The 23,069-nt window shown below is 48.5% G+C and overlaps 1 protein-coding gene across 1 annotated transcript in view; it reads left to right on the plus strand.

The window, feature by feature from the left end:
- NAT10 (N-acetyltransferase 10) overlaps positions 1-21,443 on the plus strand; it is a 37,981-nt gene extending 16,538 nt beyond the window's left edge. The window contains exons 11-29 of the mRNA XM_006195052.3: positions 56-154; positions 3,281-3,417; positions 6,038-6,162; positions 6,606-6,756; positions 7,009-7,105; positions 7,985-8,101; positions 9,134-9,235; positions 9,331-9,405; positions 10,009-10,125; positions 10,946-11,079; positions 11,290-11,338; positions 14,214-14,310; positions 14,401-14,511; positions 15,437-15,609; positions 16,139-16,258; positions 16,622-16,720; positions 17,111-17,184; positions 18,208-18,291; positions 20,623-21,443. Coding sequence (XP_006195114.2) covers positions 56-154; positions 3,281-3,417; positions 6,038-6,162; positions 6,606-6,756; positions 7,009-7,105; positions 7,985-8,101; positions 9,134-9,235; positions 9,331-9,405; positions 10,009-10,125; positions 10,946-11,079; positions 11,290-11,338; positions 14,214-14,310; positions 14,401-14,511; positions 15,437-15,609; positions 16,139-16,258; positions 16,622-16,720; positions 17,111-17,184; positions 18,208-18,291; positions 20,623-20,734 — 2,073 coding nt within the window. The 3' untranslated portion in view covers positions 20,735-21,443. The remainder of the gene's footprint in view (positions 1-55; positions 155-3,280; positions 3,418-6,037; positions 6,163-6,605; positions 6,757-7,008; positions 7,106-7,984; positions 8,102-9,133; positions 9,236-9,330; positions 9,406-10,008; positions 10,126-10,945; positions 11,080-11,289; positions 11,339-14,213; positions 14,311-14,400; positions 14,512-15,436; positions 15,610-16,138; positions 16,259-16,621; positions 16,721-17,110; positions 17,185-18,207; positions 18,292-20,622) is intronic.
- The last annotated feature ends 1,626 nt before the right edge of the window (positions 21,444-23,069 follow it).

Raw genomic sequence — 23,069 nt, forward strand, 5'->3', positions numbered from 1 at the left:
AGTTTCTAAAGCTTGTTTCTAACGTTTGTCATTGGTTTGACTCTTTCCCCATCAGGAGCATCTGGATTATGAGATTATTCAGTCTCTAAACCCTGAATTTAACAAAGCAGTGATCAGAGTGAATGTATTCCGGGAACACAGGCAGACCATTCAGGTGAGGCTTGTTCTAAAACCCTGCCACGTGGGGCCAGTATCCTGCTGTGTATAAATGCTCTAAGATGTCCCCTTTTATAGTTGTTTTATGTGCTGTGTAACTGCATGTCTTTTAGACAGTGTTGTTGTTTTACGGTAAACCTGTTCCAGATTTCCAGCCTCTTCTAAAGAAAAACGTTCAAGCAAACTAACAAATGTGTGTAGCCAGATTGGAAAATTGTAGTTTTATCCCTTGAAAATTGAGTAAGTGGGATTGTAAGTATGCCAGTCACCTAAGAGAAATTGAATCATTCCAGCATCGTTTCTAATTTTGCTTAATTATAGCAGGTTTAGAAAAGATGCATCTGTAGCTAAAATGATAACCTCACCATTTAAAAGAAAAAAGGGACTTTGTAAAATGTGCTCTGAATCTTTGTGGTTTAGCCAGTGGCCTATTTTCCTTTTTAAACAGAGTTTTCCCCAAAAGCTCTATAAATCTGCAGTGCTCTGTAAGCCTGAATGGTCTGTACTTGTGCAAAGGCTACAATTTTGTTAAGTCGTGCCAGGCTTGCAGAAGGGATGGAGACCCATGGAACCTAATGGAGTGGGTTTATTGATTATTTTTGGAGTTGGGCTGCAGTAGGAAGTGGGCCAGGTAAACTTGGCAGTTTATGCCCTTGACCTTTGTGCCTGTGAGGCATGTGTGTATGCTGTCAAGGAGGTATACCCTTTATCAAAGGTCCAGGTTATAAATCATGTTAAGTGTTTGTGCCTTTTACTGTAAGGATCTTAATTTTTTTTTCTTACTAGGTCTTCTTCTAGAATCTCTTCCTTCTGTGCGTTTCTTCCCACTTGGGCCTGGTTGTCCCCACTGAGAGGAGGAAAGACTGATGCTGGGGCAGGGCGGGGTGAGGGCAGTGAGAATACAGAGATCTGCTAAAACTCAAGAAAAATACACAAACCAAAGAAGGAAAACCTTTCCCTGAAATGCTTAGCTCAGCCCTTGCCACTCCTTGGATCTGTCATCAGAGACCCTCTCATATTACCAGAGTCGTTTTGTCTCCAGACTGGAGTTTAAAGTGCAGAAGAGGTGACCTGACTTTATGAGGCTACATTTGTGTCCCTTTGAGGCCTCTTCTTTCTTGCTGAAAATTGAGAAATGGAAGAATATTAGATTAAAGCCGGCCACACCTCTCCAAGGGCCTGCTTTCTGCTGTTTTTATGAGGTGATGTTTAGTTTTTCTCCGTAAAAATCCAAGACATGGGGCCCTACTGAGGACGTGTATCCTGCTGTTTGGAATGAGTGCAGTCTCTATCTCCTCGATCCATTAGCTTCCAGCAAAGCTGTTTAAAAATCTTACTTGTAATGAAATACTGAAACACAGAAGAAAGCACAGAGACCAATATCATGTAACACTCAGGCTTAAGAAATGCTGATGTTTTGCTGTTTGCTGTATTTGTTTCATTTTAAAAGCCATTTATATTTCTGTTTTAAAGATCTAAAACCTCACAGACACACTTGAAGTCCCTCTTTTCCCCCTCCCCATCTCTTCCCTTCTGTCACTCCCCATAGGTAACTCTGCTCCGAGATTGGTGTGTTTCCTTTCAATTCACGTGTTTATATTTCACTACATAATTATGTGCCCATAAGTGGTAACACACTATACTTGTCCCTTTTCAGCTTGCCTTTTTTTCACTCAATGTTTATTTTCAAGATTTGTCCAGATTGAAGCTCGTAGAGCTGGTTGATTCATTTTTAAGCACCATATGAGTGCATTACAGTTTATTTGTATGTTTCTAGAATTGGGATTGTTGGGTTTTAGGCTATGTGTAGATTTCCAGCTTTCTTGGATTTTGCCAAATTCTCCTTCTAAGTGTTTGTACAGATTGACCTTCACCCCAGCACTTTGAGGTTTGTTTCCCCACGTCCTCACGAACACTGGGTGTTTTACAGCTCTAGGTTTTGCCTGTTTGAATATGAAACAGGATCTCCTTGTTGTCTTCAGCGTTGCACTGATTCCTGGTGAGGCGGAGCACCTTTGTTTGTATCAATTGGCTATTCAGGTTCCTTCCCCTGTAAAATACCTCTTTATGGCCTTTTGCAAACTTTAAAAATAGCAGGAATCTAAAAAAAAAGATACAATGGAACTTATTTACAAAACAGAAACAGACTCACAGACGTAGAAAACAAACTTACGGTTACTTGGCGGGGAAGGGGGTGGGAAGGGATAAATTGGGAGTTTGGGATTTGCAGATACTAACTACAAGTTTCTTCTGTACAGCACAAGGAACTATATCAATATCTTGTAGTAACCTATAATGAAAAAGAATGTGAAAAGGAATATATGTATGTATATGTATGACTGAAACATTATGCTGTAGGCCAGAAATTGAAACAACATCGTAAACTGACTATACCTCAATTAAAAAAATTTTTTTTGACCTTAAAAAAAAAAAAGCAGAACTCCCTGAAGAAACCGGAGGGGTTGTTTATACTCACAAGGATGCTAGGCTCTTGGCAAGTGTGTGACAGTAGATGGCCAAGCTAATAGTATAAATAAGGCCGTGTGAGCATGAGGAAGGGATTGAGTCCCCCCAGTAGTGTCCCCACTGGCACAGGGAGACTTGGCCATTATATTGACGATGTCAAAGCAAGACACACAGTATCCGGCGTGGAGGAAATGCTTGGGAAACCTGACATCCTGCTCTTTAGCCGTTGCCTCTGGCCCACTGGCCGGAGTGAGGCCAGGGTGAAGCATAAGAAGACCGAGAAGAGAGAGGAGAGGGAGGCAGCCCCTATCCTTCTGCCCAGGCCCAGGCAAGGCATTTGTAGAGTCACCTGATTTTTTTCTCAAGCAGCCATCACTATTTCTCCCATTTTTCGGAGAGGAAGCTGAGGCTCTGTGAGATGAAGTGACCTGCCCAAGGTCACACAGTCAGTGGTTGAACTGTTTGGACCCAGACATCTGACTCTTAAGGCCACCCCAGCTCTGCCCTGCCAAGGAAAAGTGAGAAGGAGGAATGAGAGAAAGAAGAAAGGGGAAGAGGGAGAGAGAGGAAAGAGAGTGACCTTGATGATGACTCACCAGCAGTCACAGCTGGGGGATTAGGTGGCCAAGCTAATGATGTAAATTCTTCTTTCCCGCAGTACATACATCCTGCAGATGCTGTGAAACTGGGCCAGGCTGAACTTGTCGTGATCGATGAAGCTGCTGCCATCCCCCTCCCCCTGGTGAAGAGCCTTCTGGGCCCCTACCTTGTTTTCATGGCATCTACCATCAATGGGTGAGGACCCTCGGGCAGGAGCAGGTTTCTTGGGTAGCACTGAACGAATATGGCCTGGGCCTGGGCAGGTGGGGCTGATTCCTAAAGTCTAAGTCTTTGAGGCTGCTTCACTCTCTCATTGGCCTTCTGCAAATGGGAGATGGCCCCTTCCTAGTGAGCTGTAGCTCACTTGTGGTCTGAGTGACAGCAGACCAGAGTGGACAGCACGAGACAGGAATTCCAGACCCAGCTGATGTGTGTCTCCTTCTGTCTGTAGGCCTGATCGAGTTCTGAGGAGTACTTGGGTGGCAAAACCAATGTCTTATCTCTTAGAATTATGTGACAGTGTAGTATTAAAGTAACTGTTTAATTAGCATAAGAAAGTGGGCTTACAATGGTTCAATGGCTTTTTTATAATTTTGAAATACTTAGTTCACATTTGCTATAGAAAAATTAGAAAAAACGGATAACAAAAAGAAAATCACCAGTGATCTGACCGACTAGAGACAGCTTCTGTTAGAATTTTGGTGTACGTTTTTTGTGCATTTATTTTACTTTTTCATGTTGAATAATGACATAAACATAGTTTACTTTTTTTTTTAATTTACTTTTTTACATGAGAATATACTGTGAAATATTTCCAGGTCATTAAATAAATTGGAAAGATTTCTATATGGAAGTCACATATACAATAATTGTGTTGCATATGCAATTAATTCCATATTACAGGTTTATTATTGTGACTGCTTACACTGAAAATAGTTAAATAAAACGGATTTTACTTTTTTTGATAATAGCTTTATTGAAATATAATTCACATACTATACAACATACTCATTTAAAATGTGTAAATCAGTGGTTTTTAGTATATTCACAGAGTTGTACAACCATCACCACAGTCAATTTTAGACCATCTTCATTATTCTAAAAAGAAACCCCATACCTTTTAACTGTTACCCTTCAGTCCCTTCCTACCCCTTAGCCCTAGGGAAGCACTGAACAACCTTCTGTGTCTATAGATTTGCCTATTCTCGTCATTTCATATAAATGGAATCTTACAGTGTGTAGTCTTGTGTGACTGGCTTCTTCCACTTACCGTAATGTTTTCGAGGTTCATCCAGGTAGCTTGTATCAGTACTTCATTCCTTTCTGTGGCCAAATAATGTTCCATTGTATGTTTAGATAAATTTTGTTTTTCCATTGATCCATTGATAGACATCTGGGTTGTTTCTATCTTTTGGCCATTCGGAGTGATGCTGCTGTGTGCGTTCATGTGCAGGTTTTGCATGTTTTCTGTTCTCTTGGGTGTATACCTAGAAGGGGAATTACTGGGTCAAATGGTAACTTTTCTGTTTAACTGAGGAATTGCCAGACTGTTTTCCAAAGCAGCTGCTTCATTTTACATTTCTACCAGGAGTGTCTGAGTTTCCAGTTTTTCCACATCCTTGCTAGCATTTGTATGTCTTCTTGGTTATAACAGTCCTAGTGAGTAAGCAATGGTGTCTCATACAGCCTTCGTTTGCATCTGGCTGATGGCCGATGATGTGAGGCATTTTATTGGCCGTTTGTTTGTCTTCTTTAGAGAAATATCTGTTCATATCCTCTGCGCAGTTTTCTAATTGGGTTATATGTCTTTTTATTATTGACTTGTAAGGTTTCCTTATATATTCGAGATGTGAATATTATGTATATGATTTACAAAAATTTTCTCCCATTCTATGGGTTTTTTCTCCACTTTTTGACAGTATCCTTTGAAGCATGAAAGTTTTAATTTTGTTGCTTGTGCTTACTTTTTTTTTTAAAAAAAATAAGTAAATGGAATTCCTTTGAGAAATTTTTGTTATTGGGGTGGGGATGGGTAAAACATTGAAAATGTGATTTTTTTGATATTCTATGAAAGAAGTATTGAGTAAGATGAAGTATTTATACAGTATACTCGTTTATAATAATGAGTACTGTGAAACATAATACTAAAAATAGAAGAAAACCCACTGAGCAGTCTGCATCCTGTGCACATGTGCTTGTGACAAAAGACAAGGAGGGAATACAATTGGAAAGAGCTGGTTCAGTGATCAGATTATAAGTGATTTTTTTTTCTCTCCCAAGGTACTTTATGTCATCTTTTAAGTGAAAGTAGTAATGAAAAAAAATTACTGGGTGGTGGATTTGTTTCATCTTGATTTTTCCAAACTGGAAATGTTCTCTGTTTATTCCATTCCTTTCTTCTAATAGCAACTGTCATTACTGGTCCATTTATCTATATTCCAGTTCTGTTATGCAGATGGCTTTGTTCACGTCATCTTTTCAGTGCTTATTCTTTTAGTTCACAGCACAGTTCTGTGAAATGTTAGAATAATCCCCTTTTGAGGAAGAAGCTAAAAGAGGTCGAGTTCCTTGCACAGAGGTACTAAGTAGACATGCTGGGACTTGCGCCCAGGCCCAGACGTCTCCAAGCTGAGCCACCGTGCAGCTCTGCCTCCTTTGGGCAAACACATGCTGTGCTGGAAGCTCAGAGCTGGCAGGGCTGTCCTCGGGGAGCAGGAGTCTGGTGTTTCAGCAGGACAAGGAAAGTAGTTCTCTGTCCCCTCCCACAGAGTGGATTTGGGGTCTGGTGCCTGATTGCCTTTGCTTTTGCTCCTAGCTATGAGGGCACTGGCCGGTCCCTGTCCCTCAAGCTAATTCAGCAGCTCCGCCAACAGAGTGCCCAGAGCCAGGTCAGCACCACTGCTGAGAACAAGACCACGACGACAGCCAGACTGGCATCAGGTACCCTTGGAGCTCTGAGAGGGCCTGCAGTACACAGCAAGTCACTCCAGACTCTTGCTGGATCCTTCCCCTCATGACTTCATGGGCAGTAACACCGCTTCCTACCATCGGGCAGAGAGGCTGAGTCCCCCGGAGGTGAAGTTGCATTTCTCTGAGGAACAGCAGGCCCGTGACCAGATAGGAGCCTGACCTGGGCCTTCTGGTGGCTAGACCCTTATTTGTCATCATCTCAGGGCATTGGTTGCATTGCTTAGTGAGATCCCTTTGGGGTTGATGTCGAGGCAAGTTGAACATCCACCATATCGATTTAAAACCAGTTTACATTCTTGAGCCATATTTCTGTGGGCACCACGTGACAAATAAAGTAGACCATTTGCCTTGCTCTTTGGGACACAACATATTTACTAATTGTTCCTTGTGTGTGTGTGCTTTGTGGGGATCAGCGCGAACCCTGCATGAGGTTTCCCTGCAGGAGTCGATCCGCTACGCCCCTGGGGACGCGGTGGAGAAGTGGCTGAACGACCTGCTGTGCCTGGATTGCCTCAACATCACTCGGATCATCTCTGGCTGCCCCTTGCCTGAAGCCTGCGAGCTGTATCCTGCCAAGAGGGCGAGGGGGCGTGGGAGAAGTAGAGGGTTTTGACCCTTTGTTTCACAGGCTGCTGCTCTAGGGAGCGGGCAGAGCTCTTGATTTCCCTTCTCTTCCTTCCTAATGTGTTTCTGCTTAGAACCAGGGGCTCCTCTTCCCAAGCTGAGGGAAATCACATGTCCAGGTGACCCTTGAAAGTAGTATGTCCTGTTTGGGGCTCTCTTTGATTTATTTTGGTTGCTTAACTCCAGACCCAGCTACTATGTTAACAGAGATACCCTCTTTTGCTACCACAAGGCCTCTGAGGTTTTCCTCCAACGGCTTATGGCCCTCTACGTGGCTTCTCACTACAAGGTAACTGCACCCAGCCCGCAGGTGAACTTTAGCAGTGAACTCCAGCACTTGGCCGTGCCCTTTCACTTGGCTTTTTGCATCTTTTATTACCCAGTGTCTCAGGTGGCCATTCTGTTGGGACTAGAATGTCCTGACGTTGGCTCGGTCCAGTGGTCTTGCCGGAGGGGTTGCATTTCCCATTGTTGTTCAGACTTGTCTTGGGCTTCCAGCTTTGCATAGAGTGTGGGATTTCTGCATGTAGCCCCATGCGCAGTAGCTGGAGAGGGTGGGAAGTTTTGCCTGTTTTAAAAGAAGTACTTATATTTCTGGCTTGTCTGCTAAACGGTGGGCTGAGATGACATGGCAGTTGTAATCCGGGGGTGCTGTTTGACCTGAGGACCAGCCTTACAGCCCTGGGCTATTTTTAAGGAGCAGAGAATGAGATTTTGGAATATTTGAAATTCTTAAAAAGGCACATTGGAAAGGACACTTTTTGAGTGTCTGGGTATCATTTTTATGAACACCTTTTAATGGAAGGCTGAGGAGTTGATGTTAGAAACAGTGAGAGGTTTTCTTGAAATAGCAGCCTCTGATCAGGAAGAAGTTCACTTCCCAGCTGTGAAAAATGTGGCGCTAACCTAAGCAGTTCTCTGCCCCGACTCTGCAGCACCTGCACTCATGGTGAGGTGACGGCAGACGTTGATGCGAAGTTCCTCCCAAGCCATTGCGGAGAGTCTCAGGCTGGCCGGCCAGGATGCTGCAAAGGCGCTGTGCTGGCTTTCAGCACATCACTTGTCTTTGGGGAAGGTGGTTCTCCAGTCAACCAGTGGTTCTGAAGTAGCCTCTTAAGTAAGGCCAGGAGGAGGGGTGGTTCTCACTGACAGTGTTTGTGCCCCACAGAACTCTCCCAACGATCTTCAGATGCTTTCTGACGCACCTGCTCACCATCTCTTCTGCCTTCTGCCTCCTGTGCCCCCCACCCAGAATGCCCTTCCTGAAGTGCTTGCTGTCATCCAGGTACAGAATCGTCTTCGTGGCATTGATTGGGGAACCACTTAGTCATCAAGGATTATGGCTCAGTAACTGAAGCTCTTGATTCCTGGTCTGGAGCCACGTGCCTGGGTGTATCCAGGCGGATGATAATGGTGCATTGCACAAAGCCACCACCCTGACACAAACCCAAAGCCCCACAGGGTTCACGGATGAGTGAAAGTCAGAACTGGCCACTCCTTTGACTTACAATTCCTCCTAAAACAGAAATTTTAAAATTTTCCTCCTTTATTACAAAAGCAGTACATGGTACTTGTAAAATTAGAAGACACAGATTGGAAAAAATAATATTTTTAATGACCAGCATGTATTTATGCATTTCTTTATCATTTTTCCTTTTCATAAACATGGGATCATATTATTTGATGACTTTTTTTCCCCAATGTGTCAAGAATTCATAATCTGCATTTTTTTTTTGCCTTTTTTTTAATGGGTAGGAGGAGGAAGGTAATTAGATTTATTTATTTAGTTGGTTATTTTAATGGAGGTACTGGGGATTGAACCCGGGACCTGGTGCATGCTAAGCATGTACTCTAACCACTGAGCTATACACTGCCCCCCAATAATCTGCATAATTGTTACAGGCTGTGTTGTATTTCATTGCCTGCATGTACCATACCATGTTTAACCAACCTCCTATTAGACCTTTGAGTTATTGTGAATTTGCACAGTTCTGTATAGAGCCACGTGAGCATCCTGAGTCTTAACTTATGAGCATACATGCACATCATGTGTAGAGACCTCTCCTAGTGAGGTCTTGCTCCCTGGGCCAGGAGGATGTCAGTATTCTGCCTTGTTAATGATGGTGTCAGGATGCCCACAGAATGTGGTAATGAAACTTCCATTGGAAATTGGTGAGCCAGTTACAGGGTTAAGCCTGAGCTGGCGTGGAAACAACTGGCGAAGTCAGAGAAGCGGCAGAGTGCAGGTGATGTTCTGTGGGCGGGCTCTGAGCCTGGAGCCTGCCTCTCCGTCTGCACTGTCCTGCTCCCCCGACAGGTGTGCCTTGAGGGGGAGATTTCTCGCCAGTCCATCTTGAACAGCCTGTCTCGAGGCAAGAAGGCTTCGGGGGACCTGATTCCATGGACAGTGTCCGAACAGGTGAAGTGCTTTCCCTGGTGTGTCCGAGTCAGTGAGACTGGCGGTGTTGGAGGCTGTCTTTTGGTGCTAAGTTCTGGCTTGTGTCTCCCTCACAGTTTCAAGATCCAGACTTCGGCGGCCTGTCAGGTGGAAGGGTTGTCCGCATTGCTGTTCACCCAGATTATCAAGGGGTAATGTGTCCACATGCCTTCAAACCTGGTGTACTGTTACTAGCTGCAGCCGTGTTGCTGGCCATTCGTTAGGGCAGGTGTTCTTGATTGTTTAAATAGGAAGCTGGTCAAGGAGTAGCAGTTCCAGGTACCCCTCTGCTGTGGGTGGGTTTGCCTGGGGATGGGTGGGTAGATTTGTCTGGGGATGGGTGGGTGGGCAGGATGATCGTGTGTGCTTGCCCTTCCTTTGTTTATGAGGACATGAGACTTGTGAACCAGATCTGCTTCCTGTAATTACCTCCTAGTTTCTTAGAAATCCCTACCGGGGAGTTGGCTGTAGCCTCATCAGTTTGGGGCTGGCTGATTTGTGGACCAGAAAGCACAGCCAGCCGCCCTTGTGCTCCGGTGGCAGATGGGCTAGCCAGTGCGAGAGTCAGGGTCACGGCACGCTAGGTCTTAAGGGTCTCTACTTTGACTTCATTGTGGGGTTTCATTGGTCCTTTTTGCCAAGTGCAATCTGACCCAGAGTGAAGGCTTTCTGGAAGCAACACAGGGGCGTAGAAGTGGTTTGGACACCGAGAACGCCTCTTTTCCCTTTGCCCGTCCCCCTCTGTGTTTGTTCAGATGGGCTACGGCAGCCGAGCCCTGCAGCTGCTGCAGCTGTACTATGAAGGCAGGTTCCCTTGCCTGGAGGAGAAGGTCCTCGAGACGTCACAAGAAATCCACACCGTCAGCAGTGAGGTAAGCATGTTCTGGCCGAGCCCTGGGCTCCTGGGAGGGTAGTTCTTTGGGTCTTCAGAGCATCATCAAGAGCTACTTCAGGTCCGGGCTCTCTGGGCGGCAGCAGCAGGTTTCCTCTGCTGTTTTCAAGAAGCTGCTCTTTCTCCAGCTAATAGTTTACCCGAAAACCTCAGATCAGCATTATCAGCCTCACCTGGAAACTTCTTAAAAGTACCAGGTCTTGAGCCCCACCCCAGGCCACCTGAAGCTGTCTTAACAAGCTCCCAGGTGATGCTGATGTGTGCTCCAGCTTAAAGCCACTGCTCTGCGGTCTCCTCCTCTTAGTCCTGAGCCTGGACTGAGGGAGCTCTGTCCTTCCAGGTTAGGAGCTGGGGTGGCTTTCCACACGCCTCCATTTGATTCTCACAGTGCTCCTGTTTAGGAGGTGGGGAAGGGGCTTGTATTTAAGGTCAGGCTCAGAGGTTTGTCACTTCCTAAGGCACAGGGCCACCCTCCCCCACCCCTAATCTTCAGAATCCTGTTACTGGCATTTCTTTCTTTTTTTTTTTTTTGGCATTTCTAAACCCTGTGGCTATTTTTTCTGCATTTTGGGTTCCGAGCGGTGTGATTCCGTGCATATCTAGGGATTTGGTATCCTTAGGCATGATCACTGGACTTAATGGTGTTCCTATATTTTAAAAACTATGGGAACAAAACCGAGAGGCCTGTCCTGGTTTTTGTTGTGTTTGTCCAGAGCCTGGAGTGGCAGGGGTGCTTGGGAATGTCACTAACCTCCCTGCCCCTCTGCTGGGTGGACGGGCTCTCCCCCACCATCCTCCAGGCTGTCAGCTTGTTGGAAGAAGTCGTCACTCCCCGGAAGGACCTGCCTCCCTTACTTCTCAAACTGAATGAGAGGCCTGCTGAGCGCCTGGATTACCTGGGGGTGTCCTACGGCTTGACCCCCAGGCTCCTCAAGTAAGGGTTTACCTGCCCTTCCTCCCCCGCTTCAGCCCCTTGGCCTCGGGGTCCTGAGAATGAGAGTTGCGTGGGCTGCGTGTCTGCCTTTCTGGAGGCGTCTGTGTCAGCCGTCCGTGACTCCCCGTGTCCCCCGGCCTTTCCCAGCTTTATGTGTCGGTCGCTCCCAGAAGGTGCACGCAGTGACCTGCTGTCTTTGCATCTTTGCAGGTTCTGGAAACGAGCTGGGTTTGTTCCTGTCTATCTGAGACAGACCCCGGTGAGTGAGGCGTCTGGCTGAGGAGGGGCTGGGGACAGGTCTGTCCTTGCATAGAGCCCTGGTGCCTCCTGCTGTGCTCTGAGCAGGCCTGCCTGTGCCTCCAGGAGGTTTGTTCCAGGCCACCAAAGCAGCCATCCTCACTGAGAGACCACATGGTCACACTGTCCCCCACTATGAGTACAGTGGCTTGTGCTGGCTCCTAAAATGGCAGAGGTGCATGTGGACTTGTCCATTAGATTCTGGAATCCTTTAACGGGGGTCCTCCTCAGATTTGTATTTTAAAAGAAAAGTGGTTTTAGGAGAGGAGTGCGTTTGTGCAGACTCAAATACTATAATTTGGCATCTGAAGGAGGGGCGTGACTGTGGATGACAGAGCCATAGAGGGTGTTATGGAAGGTGAGAGAGTGACTGTCAGTTCATTAAAGAGATATATATTTAGTACCTACAGTGAGTCAGGCAGTGGGCAAGGTAAGCCATGAGGCTTATTACCTAATGGGTAGAACACAGGTAACAAAATGAACAAATAAGAAATTTTCAGATGGTTGTATTGTACCATCTGGAAAACCAAACCCTGACGTTTATAGCGTAATGAGTGGTCAGGCTTCTGAGGGGTGGGTGACCTTTCAAACTGCAACCTGAGTGATCAGAATGGGCCAGCTGTGGGACAGTCCTGCCTGCGGAAAAGAGCCTTTCCAAGCAGAGGATGCGGTAAACATGAAGGCCTGAGGTGGAAAGGAAGTGATTTGAAGGAAATGGAAGGCCAGCGTGACTGGAGGGCCCTTTTAAGGAAAAGGTGGTGGTTCAAGGTGGGGCAGTCGGGTCCAGTTGAGGGCCCTGTGTTCCTTCCCCGTTCAGCTGGAGGGAGGGGCTGGGGGAGGCTGCTGGGGCTGCCGTGTAGATGATGGCCGGTAGTCTCCCAGGAATAGAGGCGGGGAGATGAGTGGGTAGGAGATGGTGTTTTGGACTGAGGAGGACGTGGTGAGGTGGAGAGAAGGGGCCAGGTGCCAAGTGTGTTTGGGAGGTCGAACTGACTAGAGTGGAAGGATGGGGGATGTGGAAGGTGCGTGAACAGAAGGACCAAGGATAGTTCTTAGAAGATTTTGGGCTTGAGAGACTAGTGTTGAGACAAGGGGTGAGAAACTGAATGTTGGAGGTACTGTTTGCTGAGATACGTCTCAGTGGGGAAAGGCCAGGTTTGGAAGTGGGAACTGGTTTTGGCACAGTAAATGTGAGATGCCTATTAGGCACACAGGTGGAAGCACGGAATAGGCGGCTGACAGCAGGAGTCTGGAATTCAAGGCAGAGGTTGTGACTGGAGGTAGATTTGAGAGTCGTCGGCTTATTTTTAATAGAGTGTACTGCCTGGGGTCAAGAATTTTTTCTGGCAGGGGTGGGGTCTGTTTTCTTCGCAGCTGTAACCCTAGCACTTAGTAGCATCTACTGTGTATAGTTTGTGTTCCGTAAATACTTTTGTTTCATGATCAAGCATTTAAAGCTGTTGAAAGTAGGGACTGAAAATAAAGAGAGTGAGTCCTTAGACTCTCCACCGTTCAGAGGAGTGAATCGGAAAGCACAGCAAGGGAGACTGAGCAGGAGTAGCCTTGCTCTGCAGGAGAAAGTCGGGGTGTGGCTTCAGGAGCCAAGAGTAACAAGTGTTTGGAGAAGGGGAGTCAGTTGCTGGCAGAGCAGGTAAGATGAGGACACCCAGGTGACCACGGGATTTGTCAGCACTGCTGATCTGAGTGAAAGCCGCTCCCGTGCACTTGAGGGATCAGCCTGATGGGAGAGAACGGGAGGTGAGGAGACAGACCGAATACATGATTCATCCACGTGGCAAAGGGAGCTGGAGGGAGACTGGGGTGAAGGCGGGTTTGTCAACTGGGAGATTCTAGAACACTAGAATTGTTTACTGCAGGGTATGATCCTGTAGAGCTCATGCAGACAGGTGAGTGGGGCTGATTGCAGGAGTGCAGGCCTGGAGGAGGCAAGGAGGGCAGGACCCGGGGTGCAGGAGGAGAGGTGGGCACCGCATCCCTCACAAGAGAGAGTTAAGTTGGTGCCGGGAGGATGAAGAAGTTTCCAATTGCTTCTGCTTTCCCAAAGACTGGAGGTCAGCAGCTGAGAGGGAGTGCTGGGGGTTTGATTTTGGAGAGTTCAAGGTCAGTAGCCAAAAGGTGGTGCCCATTTGAGAGTTCCCAGTGGACTAGTTAGGACCATTCGGGTGTAGGGCTGCTTCCACATGGGCAGGAGCAGCTCCTGAGGGGCTGGTCCTTGTCGGCAAGTTTGGTCTGGGCTGGAACGTAAATTTGGTGATTCACTGCAAGGAGCACACAGACCAGTGGGTTCAGTGCAGATCACGTTATGTCCCTGTGGTCTTGTGCTGTGCTCGGCTTGTTTGTGACTTGGTGGAGGTCTTTTGTTACTGGAAAGCCCTTCGGTTGAAATCCATTAGATATTTTTATGGTGTTGGGCTTTGTGGTTGTTGTGTAGTAAAAAATTTAAAACCTGTGGTCACTGTTTTAGCCCCTAAAGAAGCCTGCACTTACAAACTGGTTGCCAGCAGGGGAACTGTAGCCATCCTGTTTTTTGGCTGTGGAGTTTTTGGTGTAAGCACCCAAAGCATGGAGTTTAAGCTATAACGACAGTTCAGGATCTTCCCTGACGCAAGCAAGTGGCTCACACCTGTGGGTCCAGGGTAGAAGGTGTGCTGTGAAGGTCTGAGCAGCTCTGCTCCATCGCCAGGGCACCTGCTCAGAAGTTGCAGGACAAAAGGTCTTCGGAAGCTGTTGTGTAGGTGGGGGTGCTCATCCTTTAGAAGTGACAGACCGTTCATAAATGGGGTTTTTGGTGTCAGTTAAGGATTTGTGTTTCCCAGAATGACCTGACCGGAGAGCACTCGTGCATCATGCTGAAGACGCTGACAGATGAGGATGAGGGCGACCGGGGCGCCTGGCTCTCGGCCTTTTGGAAAGGTGAACGAGAGTGGAGTGGGGGTGGGGGGGCTCAGCCAGGTGCCCAGGGTGGGGCATGTGGACCTGACTCCGCGTGGTTGGGCCCCACAGATTTCCGAAGGCGGTTCCTCGCCCTGTTGTCCTACCAGTTCAGCACTTTCTCTCCTCCCCTGGCTCTGAACATCCTTCAGAACAGGAACATCGGGAAACCCACGCAGCCAGGTGAGCTGCGGGGCTGCAGGAGGGTGGGTGGGGCTTGGTTGTGTAACGGGAGGCGGGTGTGTGGTCCAGAAAGAGGGCTGGACTAGGGATGGGGGACCGGTTCCAGGCCTGCATCTCCCACCACCCACCTCCACCCAGCAGGCCCTGCTCCACCCCAGGGGCCCTGTCACACACTGTGCCTGTTGTTCTGACAAGACTTGGGGGATGTGATTGGGCTTCAGAGATGTATGTGAGGTCATACAGCTAGTCAGTTATGGAACCGAATCTAAATCCTGTGAGCGAGGGTACCTAGCTCAATCCTGAAGTTCAGTTTCCTTGTTCATGAAATTATAATAAGAATATACTGCCAACCTTCTGTGGCCAACACGTAGAAGTGTTTTGGGCATGTAAATTCTGTTTGAATATTTAAGGCACAAAAAAGGGTGTAAAGGATCATTAGAATTAACAGCTGTGGAGGTTTTTCCCTGTTGCTAATTATGTGCGCGTGCATACCTGTTTTTTGCCAATTGTATTTTGATGAAAAAATCTGTTTCTCGAGCTGGGTGGAATGTGGGAAACTGAGTCCTGAGAAGTGACAAAGTGGGGCGAGAGTGTTGTATTCATCTGAGCCCGGAGCACGGGAGCCTTTCCTTGGTCTCAGGTGTTGGCATGGAACTCTGAGCAAGGGTCACGTGCCACCCATCCCCCTCCCAGCACGCCCCAGCTGCCTCCCCTTTACAGAAGAGGCAGGGCTGCCCGGGGCACTCTGTTGTAATGGTTGGCCAGCATTCTCGGGTGGCTTCTCCCCTTCTCTGGCTGAAGGTCTGGTGGAGGAGCAGGTGCTAGGGTGCCATCTGGGGACCATGTGTGTGCTGTCTGGGAACCCTGTCAGATCCTGTGAGGGCATCGGGCTGCCCTGACCCTTCTGGCTCTGTCGCATGTATAGCCCTACGCCGGGAGGAGCTGGAAGCGCTCTTCCTCCCCTATGACCTGAAGAGGCTGGAGATGTATTCGCGGAATATGGTTGACTACCACCTCATCATGGACATGATCCCGGCCATTTCCCGGATGTATTTCCTGAACCAGCTGGGGGACCTGGCCCTGTCCGCTGCCCAGTCGGTAAGTTACCTGCTTCTTGGGTGCTGGTATTGTGGGGCAATTTACATGCTGGGTGTTGGGTTGGATGCTTTGATGTAATTTTGTGCATTTAGTTCCTCATGGTTCCGATAGGTGGGTAGTGATCTCTACTTTCAACAGGTGGGGACTCTTGGGCTCTGTAGTCGAGCCCCAGGCCCAACCATACCATTAGTAAGTAGAAGAGCTGCAGCCTGGGCCCACATTCCCCCCACCCACCACGCTGGCTTGATTCTTACTCTACTTCATCGGGGGTCCAGGAGCTCCTTGTACCTGGAACGTAGTTGTGAAGCAGCTGTCTGCCTGGATAAGAAGTTGGTTTGGGGATCGCAGGAAGGGGTGTTTCCCGGTGGTTTCAGTAGCAGGATGAGTGGGAAGATTCTAAAATAGGCAGTGTCAGTTGATTTTTGTACCAGATACCTTTGGTCAAGGGGAATAACTCTGATTCCTGGTACCATTTTAATGGGCGAGAGCCCATCCTGGCAGCCACTCCAGCAGATTTCCCATTCTCCAGGCTCTTCTCTTAGGGATTGGCCTGCAGCACAAGTCCGTGGACCAGCTGGAAAAGGAGATTGAGCTGCCCTCGGGCCAGTTGATGGGACTTTTCAACCGGATCATCCGCAAAGTCGTGAAGGTATCCTCAGCCAAGGGCAGGGTTTTGAAAAATGTGTCAAACCCACTCCCTGTCCCAAGATGCAAAAATGTTAACATTTGGCCATATTTGCTGTAGATCTACACACGCACATGCACATGCCCGCACGCACGCACACACACACACACACGCAGAACAAGAGGGCTTCAGCTGTATCTGTCATGTTCTGTGTTCTCTCCCAGAGGCATCACTGTTAGGAGTGTGACACCTGTCCTGTGTGTTTCCATGCTCCTCCCATGAACGCGTGTGCTCCTAAACCAGAGTATACACTAAATGACTTGCTAACAAGTGACTGGGTCCCTGCTGCTGCTTCATCTCCTGCTTCTCGGCCTTGGTCTTTTGTAGCTTTTTAATGAAGTGCAGGAAAAGGCCATCGAGGAGCAGATGGTGGCAGTGAAGGACGTGGTCATGGAGCCCACCATGAAGACGCTGAGTGACGAGCTGGTATGCTCCCGCCCAAGGCCTCGCGAACACTCCGCGTCCGCCCTTTCCCCTGTCGGGAGAGTCCTCTGCACTGGCCCAGCTCGGGGGCGCTGGTGTCCTGTGGGTGTGAGTGAGTGCCAGCTCCCGCATCTTCCTGCCCTGGGTGTGCGTGCATGCCCGCAGTCCAGCAGCTGCTGTTGGAAACTTGTTTGTTTATCCTTTTAGGTTTTCAGAGGGCACGTTTTATGTTCATGTACGCTTTAGTGAGAGCTGCCTCTAACAGTGTAGGGGGTAAACTGGGGAGAAAGAGAGGTCTGCTCATCCTCGTGGTGATATTCTGCCCCATCCCATTTGTCTGTGATTTGTCCCCTGCTTGACTGACCTACTCTGTATACGGTTCTTTAACCACAGGATGAAGCTGCAAAGGAATTCCAGGAGAAACACAAGAAAGAAGTGGGGAAGCTGAAGGACATGGACCTCTCTCAGTAAGGCCCCTCCACTCCCCGTGGGAAGCGCTGGGGCTCTGCCTTGGCCTCTAGGCCCCAGAATCGGCCTGCAGGTTTCTCCTAATTCACATCCTGGGTGCCTTGGAAGCTGTGTTTCATGGGATCATCTTTAGAAGCACTAACAGCTAAAATCCTCCTAATTCAGTATTTGCATGATTTTGAAGGATTTGTTTTCCTCAGATCAGCTCTGCCACTTTGTGAATCATGACTTGCAAATCACACTCCCGGGATCCCCTGGGTTCCACTTCATGCCTTGGGCCCCTCAGGGAAGGGAGATGCTAATTGATGAGCATTCACTTTTAATGGCCACGTTTTTATATTTGACTTTTGCATGTCAGTTTGTTTGAGAAAGGATTCTACTGCAAACAAACCTACAAAACCCCTTGCTCTAGAACCCTCTGTGCGCTAGAAATCCTAGTCCCTTTTGAGCTTCAACTATAGTGGCCTTACCCGGCCCATGGATTGATGCAAGTAACAGCTCCAGAATTGGTGGCCTCTGAGCCTCTTTGGCTGTAGTCCTGTTGCTGGTTCATTAGTGATGGTGGTGGTTGGACATGAGATGGAGGCGGCCAGGGGGTCCCTGGGCAGGGTATGGAGCTCTGCCCTCAGCTTTTCAGTATCAGACCCTGGACTTGCCAGGATTGTGAGATCTCAGATGGGGCCAGGTGGGGAGCAGTCTGAGGGCAGGTGGGCTGTGGAGGTGGGGGTGACAGGAGGCTTCTCTGATGGGCAGTTGATGAGAGTCACGTGGGAGAAGTCAGGCAGCTGCCTTCTGTGCGGACTGACCCCTGCTGGCAGGCCTGACCCTCCTTGCTCCAGTGAGCTTTCTGTCCCTGGGCGCTCAGCTGCACGCCTGTCCCCTACTCTCTGCTGTTCAAATGTTGATGCAGCTGGGCCTGGCTCTTGTGACAGGACGTGTGTGATAAGAACGTTGTCGCTGTCTTACTTTAAGCAGTTCTCTCTTCTTTTGGGTAGGCTTTGATATTTTCCTTTGTTTTTTAGATACGTGATCCGTGGGGACGATGAAGAGTGGAATGAGGTTTTGAACAAAGCCGGACAGAATGCCTCGATCATCAGCCTGAAAAGGTGAGGGTCTGGCACACATCTGACAGGCAGGCATTCTCGCCTCTCTAGGAAATAGGAGGTTGGAGCAGAAGCTTTGGGAAGTCGCTATTCTTTCCATTGGGTGTGGCTGCTTTTGTAGCCGGGCCATCGCTTAGGCCTGGATCTCGGCCTCCCTCTCAGTCCCCAGACATGCCAGGGAGGCGGGCTTGAGAACAGCCCTGGTGTTGCTGCTAGCTGGGCACTTTCTGGGGGCTTTAATGCAGCATCTCCTTCGTGCTCAGAACAACAGAGGTGGTTGTATTCCTATATCACTGCTTTAACGATGAAGGAACCAAGCCGCTAGGGTGGCAAGTAACTTCCCAAGAAGCATGTAGCTAGTAAGAGGCAGAGCTAGAGTCAGGACCAGGCTTGTCCTTTGCAAAGCCCGCAGTGTTCCCTGCTGCACTCTTCTTCCACTAAGCCAAGCCGTTCTCCAAGCTTGGGGTTTTATGGTTCCTTTATACCATAAAAATGATTGCCGACCCCAAAGGAGTTTTGTTTATGTGGGTTATATCTGTCTTTTGTTTATGTGGGTCTCCTATTAGAAATGAAAAACTGAGAAATTAAAAAAAATGTTTGTTCATTCAAAACTAACAATCAGGGGCTCGTTATGGGTTTTTTCTTGTTTTAAAAAATACCGTTTTTCATAAAAATTTTAGGGGGAAGAGTAGCATTGTTTTCCATTTACGTGTTTGCCAGTCTCTCTGACAGCTGGCTCACTAGAAGGCAGCTGGATTCTCCTACCTGCTTCTGCATTCGGTCTGTTGTGCCATCACGCGTCTCGTAGCCTCTGGAAAATGGAGCAGTTGGGAGGGAATGAAGTGGAAAAGGCAAACAATGTATTAGGGTTGTGACGAAGATGGCCCTACTTGGAAAGTTCTCGGGGACCCCAGGCCCCAGCTGCTTCTCTGCAGAGCAGTGCCTATGTAGACGACAGTGGTTCCGTGGGTGGGTCCTTCACCAGAGTTTTTCTGGGGAAGACAGTGAGGCCTCCCCTGCCCTGGGCGTCTGGGGATGAGGCTTGAGCAGATGAAGCTGGTTTTGGGGTTAGTGAGGGAGGCTTGTTCTTGACATTGCCATAGACAGGGTCCCCTGAAGAGTTTATTTGGAAAGAGGAAATCTTGTGCCTCTAGGAACCATAGGCTCCAGAAATCAGATACTCTCTTCTGCCGGCTCTGTAAGTCACTACGCTACCTTGAAGTTTCCAGCATCAATACCAGCCTCGTTTTTCTGGTGCTCTGTGATGTGGCACAAAAGCCCACTGTCAGTGTGTCCTCATTCCTGGTTTGGACAATATGGCAGGTGTGGCCCAGGGCGCATGATGGCTGTGGCCTTGAGTGTGGTGGCTTTGACTGGAACAAAAGGCCGGCGGTGTACCTGGTGCAGCAACAGCCTGGTTCCAAGCTCCACAGAGCTCGGCCTCCCCTGCCTGCCGTTTGTCTGGCTGCCTCTGCCCTGAGGAGCCTCCTGCACCAGCCAGCCTGTGTGGTGGTTCATGCACTTGAGGGCTCTGGGTAAATATGAAAGTTTGCACTTTTGGAGGTAAAAACACTGATAACTGTCATTATGTATCCCTTGAAGCCTTTTCTTTCTGTTTTCTGAGCAGTCACTTCATTCAGGTGATGTTAATGGTCTCTGGACAAAACTGTTCACCCTCTCCTCATAGGGAGGGGTTTGTTTCCAGAGCAGAATGACACTGGAGAGAATCTTTAACCTGTAAGAGGGAAGGCAGGTGGCCTTCTGCTGAACGATTCCCATGCTAATCTACCAGTGTGGAACCTACTGGCCAGCTGAAATGTGTACCCGGGTTACTACTCCTTTGGATTTTCTTCTCATTTAGCAAAAAAAAAAATAATAATATCACATCAAAAAAGTATTATATGGTTTTCCTGGAAGATTCATGCTTTGTATTAAGGACTGTCCTCAGGGTCACTGGGATAATATGTCTGGTTTCCAGGGTAATCCTTAGTGGTGAGTGGTGGGAAGGAATTTGCCTTGTGATGCCTTAGATTTTTTTTTTTTGAGGTCTTGGGAGGGGGGACCGAATAGCTTTCAGGAGTGAAGGCAGGCATAAATTTGTTCCTCCACAGACCAAGAGCTTGGTCAGGGCAGGAACTGAGTCGGTGCAGTGTATCCCCTGCCCCCGGCACAATGCCTTATGGGCTTGCAGAGAACACTTAGGTCTGACTGGGTGTTCTTACATTCAGTTTCAGATGGCGGAAACCCTTTTCAGACAAAGCAGAGCAGTCTGAAAGAGGTTACAGACCATGCGTGTTTCATTCTTTATACTCCTGTTTTGTTTTTCTTCTCCAGTGACAAGAAAAGGAAACTGGAAGCCAAAAAAGAACCCAAACAGAACAAAAAGTTGAAGAAAAACAGAGATGTGAAGAACAAAAAAGATATGAAACTGAAGCAGAAGAAATAGTGGAGAGAAACTTGGACGTCGGCGGCTGACTCGTAAGGCTATGCCCTGACTTTCTGAACTGTCTCTGGCTGGACTGGGCGGCAGCCGACTGGACTACTAAAAACAACAAGAGCCCCCATCAAACCCGGAATTGGCTGGGAATTCAGTCTATTGGCTGAGCTTGGCTTAAGGCAAAGTCACTTCTGAGTGAGTCTGCACAGAACTCAGTGGTCGGCAAACCTCCGGCATGGTCTCTCCTCCGCCTGGTCCAGGCCTGCCTCTCCCATATGTTCATAGTTTGCTTTGGGCCCAGCTTATTTGGTTCTTTCCCACACGTGCAGAAGCCACGCTGGCTCTTGCCCCTCTTCAGGCGTCAAGTACACAGCCTTCTGGGGATGCTCGGGAGGCTGCTGGCGGAGCGCCGGGGCCTCTTGTCCTGGACTCATCCACGGTGTCAGAGGCCCGGAGCCGCGGGAGCTCTGGTCCAGCCAGGCGGCCGTGGCCGCAGTTAGTACGCTGGGATCCGCGCTGGTGTGCCGTCTACTCCCGGCTCCAGCAGGCCTGCTGCCCAGGGGCCCAGAAAAGCCTGAGCTCTTAATTTAGGAAGGATATGACATCTGAGTCGCCAAAGCCTGTTATTTCCTCCGTTTGGGAAAAATTGTTGGAAAAGACCCTTTTGCTAGCAGGGGTGAGAGGGAGATAGATCTCTATTTTTAATAAATAACATCCTCCCTATGTGCCCACTGACTCCATGGAGGTGGAAATTGCACTTTGCCCCATTTCTTCTGGTGGATCTCAGCTGCCAGGTGCACTTTGGAGGGTGCTGGAATCAAGGCCCAGGGTGGGCAGTGTGGCCAGGACTTAACGACCCAGGAGCCCAGGAGAAGTGGCCACACTGACCGGTGCTCGATGTGGTTGTCCCGAGGACCTTGGTGTGGCACTTGGAAGCCAGCTAGTTGCGCCTCTTTTCCTCCATAGCTCCTGGCAGGTCGTTTGGTTCCCCTCTGTCTTGGTGGACAGAAATTAGGTGGTGGTTTCACTTTTACTTTGGTTATTATGTTTGATAGTATCTACTTTCTGGCCCCAAGCCCGATACCGTGTTACTGACACCTTGACCCCTCAGGTCCTCTGCTGGTTCTGTAGGGTTGTTTTTATCCACGTCACTAAGTGCAAGGAAAGCTCAGCGTGGAAGTCTTGTTCTGATCCGCCTTTCTGCTCCCCTTCGCATGTGAGTTGTTGGCTTTCCTTCGCAGCTTCCTGACTGCGTCAGACTTCAACTTCTGTATTTATTTTTATCAAAAAAGTTCATATGGTGGTTTTGGTTACTGATCCTCCCTGGTTTTTCATAGACTTTAAAAGGATTGATCTGTGAGTCCAAAAATAGATTCTTTCCCCAGCACTGAGAGGTAATCCTGGTTCCTAGCAGTCTAGCACGTGGACCAGGAAGAAAAGGGAGGTTCTGGACCAAAAAGGGTTAAACTTGCAACTCTCAGGATGGATGCCCACAGGGAGAAGAGCAGATTCCGACCACCTGTGCCTAAGACTGCTGCTTCTTGACTGCAGACCCCCTGTTAAGTCTGTGGGAAAGTTTAATGAGATGAAAAAGTATTTTGATCCATTTTTTTCAGGTGAGTGCCTTAGCCTGCCTTTCAAAGAAGGTTTTCTTAAGGAGAGTGGCCAAGGCAAAGTCACAATCACAAATGGTCAGAGCTGAATTGTATCTTAAAACTTCCCAGCCGTGTCATCCCACAGATGAGGGACCCAGATTGGCCGAGCCTGTGCTTGGCATCTCTAGCCCCAAAGCCTGTCCCTGCTCTGCTTCAGGGAGCAGGGAGAGACTCTGAAGCCAGACTTCTGGCCTGACACACTGGCTCTGCCTGGCCCTTGCTGTGACCTGGGGCACACTTCTTTCTTCTTCCTGCCGCGCAGGTCCACATCTCTAACAGGTACGTGGTAATGACAGCACCTCCTTGCAGGACCCTTGTAAAGAGCTGAGAACAGTGTCTGGTGTGCCGCACGCAATGTCTCTCTGCGTTCTGTGGTGCTCGTCAGAGGTCACTGGGAGCTGCTCCCTTATCCATGAGCATGAAGATGTTCTAAAACCACAGCCTGCGCTGGAAGGGTCCTACCTGGGCAGCAGGGAGCATGCGCTTTGCAATCAGACCTGTCCAGCTCTGTATCCTCCGACAAGCCTGTTCTTAACTTCTCTGACACACAAAAAGGAAGTGAGCACTTTGCCTACTGTGTACAATCCTGGCCCTTTTATTTGCAAAGCGAGTGTCTTAAACAGGTCTCTGCACTTTGTGATCATAGGTTCTCCAAACCTGAAAAAGTACGCCTCCCCCAGACCTCACCA

This window comes from Camelus ferus, chromosome 10, assembly GCF_009834535.1.
Source record: "Camelus ferus isolate YT-003-E chromosome 10, BCGSAC_Cfer_1.0, whole genome shotgun sequence".
NCBI classification, from domain to species: domain Eukaryota; kingdom Metazoa; phylum Chordata; class Mammalia; order Artiodactyla; family Camelidae; genus Camelus; species Camelus ferus.